This window comes from Microchirus variegatus (assembly GCF_963457635.1).
Source record: "Microchirus variegatus genome assembly, chromosome: 18".
NCBI lineage: Eukaryota > Metazoa > Chordata > Actinopteri > Pleuronectiformes > Soleidae > Microchirus > Microchirus variegatus.
In genome coordinates this window covers 22,412,398-22,429,042 of record NC_139819.1, presented here as the reverse complement: position 1 = coordinate 22,429,042, position 16,645 = coordinate 22,412,398, and the positions used below count along the sequence as shown (strand labels likewise).

The following is a 16,645-nucleotide window of genomic DNA, read 5'->3' as shown; positions in this document are numbered from 1 at the left end:
GAATTCCCACATTTTTCAGGTTCAGGAATCTTCCTGTACCACATTATAGCATCAATGCTAAATTCCATAAAGAGGGATTTCCAGATTTTCTGAATTTCCCCGAGTTCCTAGGAATCTTCCAGAGCCACGTTACAGTATGAATGCTGCGTTCCATTAGCATTCTGAACTACAAAATGTCCTAATTTTCAGAATTATCCAAGTTCGGGAATCTTCTCATTAGTCGTGGGAACTCGGAATGTCCAAATTTTCAGAATTTTTCAAGTTCCCGAATTATGTCATAGCATTTAATGCTGGAACTTGAAATTTCCTTCCATTAGCATGCGAGCTAAAAAAAATCCTAATATTTAGAATTTTCCAAGTTCGGGAATCTTCTCAAATCATGTCATAGCATCAATATTGCGTCCCATTAGTCGTCGAGACTCAGAATTCCCACATTTTCTGAATGTTCCGAGTTTAGGAATCTCTCAGAACCACGTTATAACTACTATAATTAGTCGTGGGAACTCGGAATGTCGAAATTTTAGGAATTTTCCAAGTTCCCGAATGATGTCATAGCATTAACGCTGGAACTTAACATTTTCAAAGGTCGTGGGACGTACACAACGTGATCTCAATGCATCTCCGACCGCGTCCCGAAGTGTTTTGGAAGATCAGAACGCATCTCCGGTTATATTCCGATTAGTCCGATCACGGACATCGCAGTTTGGTGCAACCCTACGAGAGTCCTCACTAAGACTGCTGTACAGGAATGTGTGTGTGTGTGTGTGTGTGTGTGTTGCTACATGTGCATTAAGCCTCTGATGGTGTAAACAGTCCTTCGGGTTTCGTGTTACATAACAAGTCTCAACCCTGCACCTCAGGGAGAAAACACTTTACATACCATTCAAATCGTGTGTTTACTCACTCACTCACTCACACAACACTGAGCGCAGAGCCTCTCCTTTATTAACACCACGTTCTCTCTCTACCAACATTATCTCAGCCTCGGAGCTAAAAAACCGTGTCATAATTAACATTTAATATCCACCTGGGGTTAGGAAATCTGACGGTATGCGAGGCCGTCGAGGTTCTTGGCAGCGATTCTTCCGACGGCGTCGGGTTTCCTTTCATTCGTGCGGCTGTAACCGATAATTATGTTCTTGAACGTTTCATCCGCCGCTTATTTTTCCGAAACATTTTAACACATATTTATGAAGCTGTTGATCGCGTCAACGTCACGGCGTTCAAAAACAAACCAAAGGTATTGTGTTTACTGTCGTTAAGGAGCAAAGACTACACAATACTACGACGACTACTAGACAATAAATCAATTACTGAACTAAACGTCAACTATAATTGAGAATTTTTCGAGATTTTGCAGCTTCTTAAATGTAAATATTTAACATACAAAATATAACATACAAGATATAACATACAGAATGTCAATAATCCATAATCAATTAACCTCTTTTCAATCAATCGTGTACTCGTTTGGTCTGAAAATGACAAAAAAAAGCTTGAAATTATGATGCAAAAAAACAAAAATAAATCACTTCTTAATGATTTATTTGTTATATGGGGCAAAGAAACCAGAAAAAAATCACATTTAAGAAGCTGAAATGACAAAGAAATTAACTTCTCCACTCTTGGTGCTAATAATATATGATACTACTAATTATGACTCAACAATCCCATGAGGTAAAGTGGAAAACGCAAAACAAACAAAGAACAAGTACATTTTTCATTTTACGGCTCCACGGCGTCCTAGTAAACTCCAAAAAAATGGCTTCTCATGAAATTTCCACGTTAAAAGAAACCTTGTGGGACGTTTGAGCGCCGCAGAGGTAAAACACCCAACCTCCTCAAGTATTTATCCTCCAAAAGACGAGAATCTGCGAGTACTTTATAAACCAATAACACACACACGCAACAAGAGAGAAACCGTATGTGCATATATTTGGAGGTTTTCTGTGATACTTCCTTTCCTCTTCATGTCCTGTGAAGCAGTGAAGACACAGAAACCACTCTGCACTGTGATTACTGAAGAGGACCAGGGTGTAATAATAATAATAATGAGAGGAAATGTGACACAGGTTCATGAAGAGTTCACCTGTCTGGAGAAGTATTTGTTGTTTACTCGTCTGAAGGAGTGCATGCCGCCGCCGCGACGCCGTCTGCGCTCCTGCACGGTTTATAGCTTTTTTTTTTTTTTTAAACTTTTTATTTAGCATTTTCAGTTTAAGAGAAAAACAAGTTAACAACAAACATGGGGGCTCTTCAGTTAAAAGTCCTATATATAGTGTCCAGTGATTTTACTTGTTAGTGTGTAGCGTCCTCAATTGTTTTGATAAAAGCAGTCCATTTCTCCCATTTCCTGGGAAAAATTGTTCCTCTTGATCGGAGAGAGAAAGTCATCTTTTCCATGAAGCACATTTCCTTCACTTTGTCCATCCAATGGTTAATGCTTGGAGACTCAGATTTATACCAGTATTTTGTTATAACTTTTTTACAAGCCATCAGCAGTATTTTACACAGATACCAATCTTTTTTTTCAACCACATTTTCATTAAAGACACAGAAATAGAGGACCATCACATTATTAGGAATTGTGTATCCCAAGATCTTTGCCACAGTGGTACTTACACAACTCCAAAAGGTTTGAATTTTTGGACATAGCCAAAATATATGGGAGTGATCTGCGTTCATGTTTCCGCACTGCCTCCAGCACTGTTCTTGAGATTGAGAGAATTTGCTTTTTATATGAGGTGTAATGAAAAAACGAATCAAGTTCTTCCATCCAAATATTTTCCATTTCTTCGAACTCGTAGATGAATGCTGTGCACTCCACATAGAACGCCACTCCTCCTCTGATATTTCCATGTTTAGTTCTTTCTCCCATTTTGCTTTAATGTATCCTGTGTTGATCCCTTTCTGCTTCTGAAGACCTTGATAAATGTTAGATATTATTTTCCTATTCTTCTTTTTATAGGCTACAGTCAGAGTATCCACCACTGCATTGCCCTCTTTGGACAATGTTGGTTTGATTCTTTTCTCGTAAAAATCTCTTAATTGCAGGTAACGGAAAAAATCCTTGTTTTCCAGTCCAAATTCCTTCTGTAGCTCACTGAAACTTTTTAAGAGCCCTCTGTGAGTTATTGTGCATACTGCTGTAATGCCCCTGTCACACCATCGCCTGAATCCAGCATCACTGATTCCTGGTTCGAATCTGGGGTCTAGAGCAGGCCAAATTAATAATTTGATGTCTCCCTCCATATTGTATTCCTTAACCATCTTGCTCCAGATAGCCAATGTTTGTTTAATAATTTCATTATTGCTTTGTTGAGCCAATTTGTTTCCTATGTCCCCTAGTATTGCCTGAATCTGGAAACTTTCCATCTTGGCCTCTATGTCTTTCCATCTTGCCTGATATAGGGGGGTTTATAGCTTTTAAATGTCTATACCCCCCCCCCTCCCTTCTTGTACGAGTTTAAAAATAAATAATTGAGTTTTACAAGTTGACGGTGGATTCAGTGCCATGACATATGCTGCGTTCAAGAACCCATCCAAACCAGTTGGAGGTGGGACTTATCCGACCTCCAACTAGAAAAAGTGAACTGGAATGCCTGTCGAAGTGGGACCTCCCACGAGCAAAGTCAGGGTTATCGACCTAACCCCGAATTCACCAAAATGACGTCGGAGAATAACATGTTTCAGATACAGCAATTTTATCGCAACTTGTTTTTCATGTTATGGCGGGAAATTATGTCGTCGTCGTTATCCGTTAGCATGAAGATATGTAGGGCTACGGTAAAAGTATACTCATGACGCTTTTACATATACGGCTCGCTCGTGTATGTGAGTAGACTGAATTGCTGACAGTCAAAATGCCTCTTCAAACATAAATCTAAAGCGCCGCGATCGTCACCGTTTTCTAACATTCGACTTCAATTGCTGGAACGCTTTGAAGTAGGAGCGAGTACAATTCAGGTCCCACATCCCCTTTGTTTGAATGGGCTCTGGAACCTCGCTGGTGAAAAAACATGTTTACGTCCAGGTTTAAACTGTTTCTTTTAACCAAAGAGAACGCGTTTGATTGATATTCACTCCTGTGTTTTGGCTCCAGTACAGAACGGCTTGGAATGGTAAAGCCCTGGGACAGTGCCTTTTACTTGGTTATTGGCTGTGCTCGAACCAGCGCCAAGACAACGAGCGACAACGTCGTAGGGCGACAAGGAAACGACGACAGCCAATGCGACTCAACAGACTACAACGGCCTAGCTCCAACCGGACCATACCGTACGTATCGTTTTACTCTGGGACCTCAAGGGAAGGGCGCCAAAGAATGGAACAGTTGGGACCGGTTATTTTGGTACTATTTCTAATAGAAATACAAATAAATCCCGTACCGTACCACTCCGTTCCACTCGGTGGAAACCCAGGCTCAATAGAGATCTGGACGTCACATTGGCCTAAGTCTAAGATGCGGCAAAAATGAAAGTGACCGGTGCTGGATTCAACCCGTCAAGAGTTCACCGTCTCTTTAAATCTGCAGAGATCGACCGTTATATCGCAAAACAGGTAGAAAGGACATTATTCCAGACATCTTCAACTTCCTGATCAACTTCCCTTCATCTTCAGAGTGAAGACCAGGTCTTGGTAAATCTAGTCCGAATCCGTGATTTATATCTACCCGGCAAAGAGGCGAGCTTGTTTCCTCTTGTAGACTTCTTGTTTTTGGCAGTGATTCCAGATTCCTGCTTCACTTCCTGCGCAATGCTATGGCACACTCTTATCTTCAGGCTGTTAGCATAGCCGTTAGCCATATTTGTAGCAAAACTTGCTTTTTTACAATGTGGGACAGCGCTCACGGTTTTAACATCGTCTCAAGAACTCAATATCTGTTCATTCAAAACACAACTGCCCATAACCGTTCACTTAACAGGTTTCAAACTTGGCAGGTGAGTGTCGGCTCATCCCCATTTGTTACATTGTTAAGAAAATTGCTCTATAAACAAAGCATTATTACCATCATTAAATCATTATGTGATTTGTTTGGTATGATCACGCCCGACATAACTGGTTCACAGAGTTTTTCTCATTCCCATATTTAACATTGCTCTATATGAGCAGTGGCTCTCTCTCTCTCGAAGTCGTATCTGATGATTAAAAAACAAACAAACCAATCAATATCACATGGCTCACTTTTGCAGCGTGACCTCCCGCAGCTAGTTAGTCAACTGTCATGTGATTATTGGTCAAGAATGAGGTCACGCTCGTGGAAAAGTCATTAGAGTTCTCAATTAGCCTCAGAGGAACACGGATCGATGACGTCTACAAACCATTATTTATGTGACTTTAAGGTTTATTTAGGAGCAGGGCAACAAACAGCTATTAGCTGTAATGACTCACCACACCAGCGCTAACCAAAACAATAATTCATGAAAATGATTCCTTTTTTGCAAATATTTTTTAGCGGATCCTTGTTCAGGGCGATGTCGACTATTATGATGGTAAATTTCAAGTCATTCCGAGATACTTTTTGTTTTCGAGAAGAAAGTCAGCTCACTGTCAAAGTGCATCAGGGCAAATGGATCATTTCAAGAATTTCAAAAATTCATTAAAATTATTCCTTAAGAGGTTTGCAAAAATTTTCAACGGATCCTTGTTCAGGGAGATGCCGACTATTATGATGGTAAATTTTAAGTCATTCGGACTTAAGATTTAAGTCATTTTTGTTTTTGAGAAGAAAGTCAGCTCAATGTTGCAAATATTTTCAACAGAATCCTGCATAGTATTAGCTGCTTTAACTCATTTTGTCTAAGAATTGTATTGTATCAGAAACAAAATGATGTCACCTGGTGAGTGAAAACTGACAAGGACTGTTTAGCACCTTCATTTGTTAATTAAAATATTGATATTTTCCCTGGTGTATTGGATTATCGTATAGCATGAAGACGATATATTTTACCAAATCGATATTTTGACCCCGTCCCCTCGGCGAGAAGTCAGAACACATGAAAAATGATGCTGAATACATCAGAAAATGCACTTTCTTTCACACACACACACACACACACACACACACATATCATGTGTTATCTACACAGCTGGAGGATGTGAACGCTGTGCACTTTATTTGCATTTGCGTCGGGGGCAAAGAGATGAGAGGAGCAGGTAGAAAAATAAAAGACCCGAGATAATGGAGAACATCAAAGACACAACAAGAACAGCAGCGGCGGCGTCTCCTGCTGATTCTCATTACCGCAAACACATACCGACACAAACAACAAGTGCACGATCAGACAAAAAACCCGCCTCAGACTCGATGTACGAGCATGAATCAGTTCCACAAACCACAGAAAACTCGACAGCCTACGGACACTTCTCTGCCTTTGTGTTGATGTTGATGTGAGTGTAGTTTAGGGGGCAAGTAGAGGCAGATGATCGCTGCAGTCAAACACCAGCCTCCTTTTCTGTAATAACAGAAGAAGAAGAAAAACACGACGCTACAAGAAAAAAAGCACGACGATGACGACGACGGTGGACGCAACTATGTGCCGCCCGGGGAAAGTAATGAAGCGGCACGTAAGCTAGATTAAATAACACTGTCTGTCGAAGACACACGCAGCTTAATTACTTTAAGGTTATTTACTTGACAATCCTAGACAGACGAGTCCATCTGTTAGCTAAGCAAAGGCTCAGGATTATTGTGTGTGTGTGTTACCATGCAAGAGCAAGTGGCCAAAAGCTGTTCACACACAGGCTACCCAACTATCAGGCTAATAACGTCAGCTTAATTAGCACAGTTAGCAAGTTAGCTATCGGGCCAACGACTTTGTAAAACAGCACTCTCTGCATCAACAGTCAAATGACTACAAAAAAACCCCAGACAAAATTGTGATAAACAAAGAAGAAGAATCATGATTAGCACAGTTAGCAGGTTATCTATCAGGATAACTACTTTGTAAAACAGCACTCTGCATCAACAGAGTCAAATGACTACAAAAAAAAAAACAGACAAAATTGTGATAAACAAAGAAGAAGAATCTAATTAGCACAGTTAGCAGGTTAGCTATCAGGCTAACTACTTTGTAAAACAGCACTCTGCATCAACAGAGTCAAATGACTACAAAAAGAACCAAGACAAAATTGTGATAAACAAAGAACAATAATCATGATTAGCACAGTTAGCTGGTTAGCTATCAGGCTAACTACTTTGTAAAACAACACTCTCCGCATCAACAGAGTCAAATGACTACAAAAAAAACCCAGACAATATTGTGATAAACAAAGAAGAATAATCATGATTAGCACAGTTAGCAGGTTAGCTATCAGGCTAACTACTTTGTAAAACAACACTCTCTGCATCAACAGAGTCAAATCACTACAAAAAAACCAGACAGAGACAACATTGTTATAAACAAAGAAGAAGAATGATGATTAGCACATTTAGCAGGTTAGCCATCAGGCTAACTACTTTGTAAAACAGCACTCTGTATCAACAGAGTCAAATCACTAAAAAAAAACAGAGACAAAATTGTGATAAACATTAGCACAGTTAGCTATCAGGCTAGCGGTTTAGAAACATAACACAGTGCTTCAAGAGAGTCAAAACAAAATGAAAAAAATAAAAGTGAAATAAATTATGTTGGAGGTTAAGAAGTATAAACTGTGGATGTGTTCAGGCGTGTGCACACACACACACACGTCGTCTTAAATGCTCTTAATGCTAACAGACCTCTAATCTGACACTAGGCCAGACGGGTTATCCCTAATTCAAGGTAGAGGAATGAAGCAAGGAAGGAGGATGCCAAGATAAAGGATGAGGGAGCTGGGAGAGGCAGTGGGGGGGGGTTAAAGTCTTATTCGCTATTTCTTATTAAATATGAGAAGAGAGAAACAATCTTCTAATTCCTGGTGTGAAGCTAGAACCAGCGAGACATCTATACACAGAAATAAACAATACTTCCTGGTTTGGCGAAGCAACGATTAATATTTCTCTGCAATTTCCCGACATTTTATTAATTAAACCAGTGTTTCCCAACCCTGGTCCTCAGGGAACAAAGCCCTGCCATGTTTTACATGTCTATACACAGAAATAAACAATACTTCCTGGTTTGGCGAAGCAACGATCAATATTTCTCTGCAATTTCCCGACATTTTATTAATTAAACCAGTGTTTCCCAACCCTGGTCCTCAGGGAACAAAGCCCTGCCATGTTTTACAGGTGTTTTTGCTCCAAAAACACCTGAATCAATTAAATGGTCAGCCGTCATTGAGCTCTGCAGAAGCCTGATAATGAACTTTTTTTTTTTTTTTTTAAATAATTTTTGTTATCAATAATAATAACATTTAAAAATAATAAAATCTAAAATTATTGATAATTGATAAGAAAAATTAAAAAAAAATAATGTTTCAACTTTTGTCAATTTTTAAAAAAATATATATTTATCAAATCTTGGCCATTTGTTTTTTGTTTTTTTTTATTATTTAATGTTTCACAATTTTTTTTTCCAAAAATGTAATGTTTCATCTGAATCAGGTGTTTTTGGAGCAGGGCAACATCTAAAACATGGCAGGGCCGTGTTCCCCGAGGACCAGGGTTGGGAAACAACGGATTAAACGACTAACTGAGAAACAGATTATGAAAGTAAATATTGCAGTTGCAGTCCCAACTCTGTTCCAGAAATGTCATACAGTCACCTCGTGATATTGGTGAAAACAGTCTTTTCTCTACACTCTCTGCTGCACTTAAACATCTGTGGGCCTCTCAATCTGCGGCTTTGTCACCGTTGTACCTCACGTGTTTGATCACAGTCGGACGTAAACTCAAATGATACGATATCAAAGCAACTTTTGTACGTCTGGTGGAAAAAGACTGAAAGAAAGTCTGAGTCATCAGTAAATTATATCTATGGCTAAAATGGCCACCACAATGCATGCTCAAATATGATCTTTAGCCCTTTTGTGTGGCGACTCTTTGTCCATGCATCTATGGAGAACTCCCCGAGGTGCCTCGTGTTTACCGTGACAGCAGAGAGGGCTGGGCCGCGGGGTCGAGATGAAAGACAGCATGTGTTACAACAAAAGACATTGTAATCACCAAAGTTCCTTTGAAGAACCTCAGGTCTCTAATGGTCGCCCCCATTCAGGGGGAGGGTTCTGGACAACACCCACTTCAGCCGACGGGGGGTGAGACGACTTTATGAGTCAAGCTGTCACTCCACTAAAGCGGTGTTTCCCAACCCTGGTCCTCAGGGAACGCTGCCCCGCCATGTTTTACATGTTGCCCTGCTCCAATACACCTGATTCAGACGAAACATTGCATTTTTGAAAAAAAAATGGACAAAAGTCGAAATATTCCATTTAAAAAAATTAAATTAAATTTGTAACAAAAGTTGAAATATTACATTATTTGAATTTCGTTATCAGGCTTCTGCAGAGCTCGATGATGAGCTGACCATTTATTTCAACCAGGTGTTTTTGGAGCAGGGTAACATGTAAAACATGGCAGGGCAGCGTTCCCTGAGGAACAGGGTTGGGAAACACCGCTCTAAAGAGCTGCATCCACACAATGATCAATGATCAACCTCTGCTCCTGAGATGCACCTGACATCCAAAGTTTGAAAGGGCAAAAACTGATGACACCCTAGATTGGTACCAGGCCACCCAATCCGGTAGGGTTCCCGATGCCGGTTGTTCCGAGCTCGTTGAGAACACCGGGAGTGTCGCTCAAGCTTTTAAAGTCCTTGAGAGAACATCCTGTTTAGACTCCCATCATCATGGTACAGTTTGGAATGATAAAGCCCTGGGTCAGCAAAGGGAAGGGAAGGGTGCCAAAGAAGGGAACGGTTGCGCAAATAAATGCGTACCGGATCGAAACGCTCCACTTGGTCGAAACGGAAGAAGTCCCCAAAAGAACATCCTGTTCAGTATCCTGTCCAAAGTGATTGGATCATGTGCTGATCGCGCCAAGAACAGGTCCGAACGATTCCGATCGATTCCGATCCAACTAGCAAAAGCACATTTGGTAGTTTGAGGGCGCACTTGGACACTTTTTTGACGATGTTTGAACGCAATCCGTCCAACAGGAACAGATTAGAGACCGCTTCCTCATCCGACATCCACCAATCCACCAAACTTTCCAGGTTGCCTCAAAAATGCCAGCGAGTACAGACACGGATGACTTCCGATATGGAGCTTTAAAGGGATAGTTCGGAATTTTGGACATAAGACCTATTTACCCAACTCGGCCGGTGTGATGGCGACGTCTGGAGACGTTTTCGAGAAATTTTATTCAGTTCTTCTAGTTGCCGAGTTCGCTCGTGCTATGGCTAGCGCAAGTCAATGGTTGTAACGGCAGACTATCGATGTACATATCTGTGTTGATGGAATGTTTGAAATAAAACCAACATTGCAATTTGAAGGATTTATGTCTCAGCAGCAGCAGCGCGTCATACTTCCTGTTAGGCTATGGCAGCGGCGGACTGATTCCGCCGAGAAAGTAGTCCTTCAAAAATTCATGCGATGCGAGGTTAGTTTTGTTTCAAATATTATTCTATCAACACAGATATGTACATCGATAGTCTGCCGTTTGTGGAGTCGGTATGAGTGTTTCTAATGCCATGCTAGCAGGTACCATTGACTTGCGCTAGCCATAGCCATAGCACCAGCGAACTCGGCAACTAGAAGAACTGAATGAAATTTCTTGGAAAACGTCTCCAGAAGTCTCCATCACACCGGTCGAGTTGGAAAATAGGTCAAACTATCCCTTTAAATCTCTTCGGAATGCCGTTTCCGGCAAAAAAAAAATAGTACAAACGCAGCCTTTATTGTGCAACAGAATGCGAATAACAGACAGGCGCTACCATCCTTCTTCTGCATCCACAAACCTGACTCGACAGCTTGCAACAAGCTAAGCAAAAACAGGCGGACGACTGCGGGAAGTCGATTCAGATGATGCCTGAAGACGCAGACCGATGTCAGCAGATGGTCGATTGGAGAGAAGAAACCTCCCATCTCAGCTTCCTGTCCATCACCGAGACACAATGATACTGCTAATCCCCCCCCCCGGGTCATTCCCACCCAGGGTTTACCTCTGCCACCTTACAGCCCCGAGCAAGAACTTCCACTGCCATGTTTAAAGGCGTTTTTTAAAACACTTTCATATTCATATAAGCCCATGAAAGTGAAAGTAAACAAAGCACCATCGACAGACTCTTACTCTTTGATTAAAACAAGACGGTCGGGTTTTAACAATAATAAGCGTCGTGAAATAAGAGACCGGGGTTTCAATTCCCCGCAGACTGAAAATGATCTGATGTCGATGGTTGGTTTGTTTTTCGATGACTCTGCAGAGCTCGTTAGCTCGAGTTAAGAAGGTGAAGACGGGTGGAGGAGAGTTCTTTTTCTCTGTGGAAATCTTCCTGGACGCCTTCAGGGTCAGTTCAGGGAGCCATGGAGCTCAAAAAGTAGGTCAGGAAATATGAAAAAATGGATGAAATTTAGGCAAAAAAAAAAGGACCATGAAGCAACACACCCAACTAATGTTCTGATCTGTGGGATTTCCTTGTGTTATTCTACACTTAAGTGACCCCAAACACTGGGGTCGTGGACCCACAGATGGGTCACGGGAATTTTTTTTGGGGTCCACAAACACAGAATTCCCAAAAAAAATTACTTCAAATTTATGTCTTAATGTTTTAAATAACATGCATGAAATGTAGTTCACAGGAGTTTGCCATCTTTTTTAAAAAAGGCAGATGGAAAGTTTGGGAAACGCTGGTATTATAACGGGGGTCAAACTTCCCGCAGAGACGTTCACCCTCGTGTCCCCGACCTTTGACCTTTGGTCTCACTCATCAGTCAAAGGAGCCGAACGGGCTTCACCACCAGTGCTCTGTTTTTGTCCGTCCTCTCTTGACCCCGTCAACAACCCCCGTCACCACCGCTCCTTCAAACGTCGCAATTCAGTTCCCGTTCTAACAACAACACCTCGAGGCCTGAGGCTTAGGCCCCGTCACAACACCCCCCCGAACCCTACATTTTTGCCTTAACCCAAAATTTTGCGCGTTCACGTGTAGTGTCGCGAGCGCTGATGCGGGCTTAAAACGACATGAAAGATGGAATTACCCATGATGCTTTGCGAATTCAGCGAGCCGGCTGATATATAGGAACTATTTCGTTTGTAACATATTTTCGCAAATAAGCACGTTACGATGCCGAATTGTGTCGGAATATGTCGGTTTGACAGTTGAGCTTTGAACACTAATGTCAGAAAATAACTGACGATTTATCAAAGCAGCTAGCGAACTAGCTAGCTAGCTAGCGGCTATTTGCCGTGTGCTTCGAGAGCGTTCGTACTCTCTCGAAGCACTCTGCAAATAGCTGCTAGCTAGCTCTGCTACATCTGGGTAGTTTTGTCAGTGTTTTTGGATGCGTGTACCGGCGTTCACTTGAACACTAATACTCTGGACTTGACAGATTTCACGCTATATCACGAATTACGAGGGCGGAGAAAAACAAACACAGCCAACACAACGGGCAAACACAACAGCTGGAACCGCCGGCATTTTTCCTGAATGAAAATAGCAACACGCTCCACCGGTAAAATTGTCAACATGTGACGTAGGTTAGCACGTTCGTTGCGTTCACTAAGCTAATTTGCATGCAGTGGCGTGTCCCAATTTCAAAACAAGGGGGAATTTACGGTTGAGGGCAGTCCAAACCAAGTGGACATTTTAACGGGGAGGTATTGGGACAGGGCCTGTTAGCCTGGGTTAACCTGGGTTAGCCTGGAATGTCCAGCATGTCGTACAGACATCACCACAGAGGCTTAAAAAGCACATGACCTCCATGCTTCACTTGTACTCGCTTTAATCTTTGCGCTCTTTAACAAACTTGGTCCAAAAACCAAGTATTTCATGACGGATTATCACTGATGTCAGACTGTGACACCGCTGGTGTTCAGACTTGTTTTCCTGGGTGGAACAACTCTGAAGTCACACTTCAGCTGATGCTGTAAATCCCTTTTCAATTAGATTAATTAGAATTAGACGGTGTTATTTTTGCACACACACCAATGAGCGGTCATGATTTTGACCTCTGAAGGCACAGGAGCAGTGGGGGGGGGGGGGGGGAATCGACCGCACCGCAACCCGCAGCCGTTCCCAGGATTTGACCCGGTGACCTTTTGGTTATGAGCCCAATTCCGATCCTCTTGGCCCCGGGGGGGGGGGGGGGGGGGCAGGTTATTCACTCACTGTAAACTGGCACCACTTCCTTCCAAACACAAGCACAATGTCAACACAGACACTTCCAGCTCAACCTTTTTAAATCCACGCCACATCCTGTGAACTTTAACCCAGGTCACAATGAGACTCGCCGTGTGTGAAATATATACAAATATACGTGCAAGTGTTCAGGAAATGTCCGCAATGGGGCTGCCTTGGCGGAGGTCTGCGCTCTCCGAGTGCTTTTCTAGTTTTAACTTGATTTTTACGCTATTAAAACGGCAGAAAATAGCATAAAATGTTCCACGAATGCTTATTCCGCCCAAAAATAAATGCATTTTTCTGTCACAGAGGAGCAAAGAAACTGGAATACATGCTTATTTTTGCAGATTATTTGCACTTGACCATTTTGGTCATTTTGTAATCGTTTGTAATCAGGCGATACAGGGATTATTACCTTAATCGATTAATCTGTTTGGGTCAAAAATGTTGAAAAAAATCACGATCAGTGTTTCAACAAACCAAAATGAATCACTTTTGATCATTTATTTTATGTTCTAGGGAGCAAGAAAACAACAAAATACTCGACTGCTCGATGATTAATTTAGTCCTTGATAAATAACTGATTTAAACCTTGCAAAAAAATGCAGCTTTAGCCTAAATTATTGTTTGAAAATGTATTTTATTATTGATTTTTTATCCATAATTTATCACTTGGGAGATTGTACAGGCACATGTTGAATTTAGGCTCCTCGCTGAAGCAGATGCAGTGCCTTGCTCAAGGGCACCTTGAAGGCATCAGAGATGAAACGGGAGAGAGGAAGACAACAGCGGCTCGTCGACGGCGGCGTCGTTCACAAAAAAGTCGAAACGCTCAAACGGAACGGAACAAAGAAAACAGACAATATCACTCTTAATATTCCCTGCCAACGATGCTTCTTTGTGTGTCTGTGTGTGTGTGTGTGTGTCAGTGTGTGTCAGTGTGTGTGTGTCGCGCACAGCCACAGCTTTGTTCACAGGGCTTGTCATTTAGCAGCCAAAGCCGCACTGATGAAAGCCCAGAACACAGATAACGACCACAAAGAGACGTTTCAACTTCACAGAGCTGCGTGGCCTTAACTTTCCCCGGGCTTTGGATCAGAGAGCAGCAGCAGCAGCAGCAGCAGCAGCAGCAGCAGCAGCAGCAGCAGCAGAAACAGCAGCAGAAACAGCAGCAGAAGTCTGTCATCTGCAACAATGCTACTGCAACTCTGAATCTCCACAGATAAGAAAAACTCCGACAAAGAAACGAAAGACACACACACACACAGGAGCTGCAGGGGTCTGCATTAAGGAGATTAGCCCGTGTCGTTAGCGCAGTTTGAATCCACTTAGTTTAAAATCGTCCCTGACCCCGACGTTTGTTTGCGGTCGACAGCTGAACCCGATCCCGCAGTTATCACAATGAAACGACGTGCTCGGCTTAGAGCGAACAGCGGGAGCGCTGACGGCGAGCGCTCTGGTTCATGACCACAGTATCACAGTAAACAACAGATATCAGTGATAGAACCTGGTACCTGGTGCTTTTTCTATATCACTTCCTGCTAAAAATGCTAAAAAAAATGCGACGTCAACACACGCGTTTGGTCAGGGATCGACGTCACCGAAGAGTCATGAGCGCAAAACGACGTCCAACTGTCTAGATGAACGTTAAAAAGACTTGAAAACGTGCGGCAATCTCCATCATTTAGCAAAGGAAATGTCTAAAATGCCAATATTTAAAGCAGCGCCGACTGAAAGGCGGCGATCGTGAGCCCGATCGCGACCCAAAGTCATGGAAAACGATATAGATTTGAGTTCTTGGTCCTCATTAACCTCTTCTTCCCTGACCCTCTTTTTGGAGTCCCTGCTCCAAAATGACAAACTAAATAGAGTAAATCTCTGCAGTTACAAGCTCTATGTGGATTATCTTGGAATCAAAATAAAGATAACACTTGTGAGATTCCACCAGAGGTGTAAGTTTCACTGTAGATGCCACCGTGTCAGAGTAAATGTACATGGAACACAGCATAGCTGAAGGATGTTTTTTTTCTCTCGCCTAAAAAAATATTGCTATTTTCAAGCAAATATCACCTTTAAAATATGCAGTAGGAGCTTAAAAACACATGGAGGTCATGTAACAACATGTGGACATGAGCTGTGCAGAGTCTGATGCTGCTGAAGTGAAGCAGAGTAAAGTTACAGAGGTTTTAGTAAAGAACGGCACAGTTTGGCACCATCTGTGGATTCTCTGTTGTCCAGTCGACACGTTTTTGTTTGTTTACATAATCACGCTGACGCTCCGGTGCCGATTTCTCTTCTACGGTACCGGGGGCAACCGTGAAGAAGAGGTTAAGATGTGATTTCTGCCCGTGCTACACAACATTTGCAGTAAATCGTAATTCGGTTTCTCAAAAAAATGTCAACAGACACGGTTTTGTCTTCAAAAGGTCCAACCTCTGGAGACCCGCTGTCATTTCATCCAGCACTTTAATCCAAGCACAACCCAACGACAACTGCAGCAAAACGTTATTTGGTTTGCGTCAAATCAAACACAAATTTGTCCGTATCGTCCAGTTCTAACCTTTCAGATACAGAAGCTTGAAGGTCCAACTTGTCCATTTTTTACCACTCAACACAGGAACTACTTCAGCTAAACTCTTGTTTACCATTAGTTTGGGTGGTGCAGCAAAGAAAAGCGTCCCCCCCACCCCCCACCATCCCCCGTCCCCCCAACAGTGTTTTGGTAAAGGTTGTGCTATGTTCCGGCTACAACTTCCATGAAGTAAACTCGTCTGGTCCTGTTCTACCATCTCTGCTTCAGAACCTTCAAGGCCCTATCTGTGTGGTTCAGAATCAGTAAACCTTGTAGCATAGTGTCGGCCATTTTTGTTGGATTTCACAGAGGAAACGATCACACTCGCAGAACCTTAGAAAACAACACCGCACACCACGCTGTACTCACTGGTTTTGTTGCCCTTGACTCTGGAAAGTAGCTTGTGAGCGAGCAAAAGATCGCCCGTCTTCACCGCCACCAGCAGATCCTGCTCTTTCCCCATGATCACCACCACGGAGGTCGCCTGCGTGACGCGCTATTCCAGTTCTAAATTAGCTCCGGTTTCCACAAACGTCAAACGAGGTGACGGACGTCTATAGAGAAGGGGAGTGAGGGGAACTGGTCCAGGAACCAATCTTCTTCTTCCTCACACTGTGGCAGTTTGGTTCCATGGTGTTCTCGATGATGGGACGGTGGATGTTTGGAGTTAGAGGAGAAGACGTAGTGGAGGTTCGGCGGCGTGAAGAGCTGAACGTATATTCATAGTCTTGTCCGGGTCGAGCTGCGAGACAGAGAGAAATCACATTAGCTTTATAATCACTGAAAATGAGAAAATGAAGATTGAATTCAATGTAGAAGA

General features: G+C 42.4%; 1 protein-coding gene across 1 annotated transcript in view; it reads right to left on the bottom strand.

The window, feature by feature from the left end:
• The window catches only part of LOC310940140 (caskin-2-like), a 57,312-nt gene extending 41,008 nt beyond the window's left edge, over positions 1 to 16,304 (bottom strand). The window contains exon 1 of the mRNA XM_083905073.1: positions 16,195 to 16,304. Coding sequence (XP_083761199.1) covers positions 16,195 to 16,288 — 94 coding nt within the window. The 5' untranslated portion in view covers positions 16,289 to 16,304. The remainder of the gene's footprint in view (positions 1 to 16,194) is intronic.
• Positions 16,305 to 16,645: the final 341 nt, after the last annotated feature.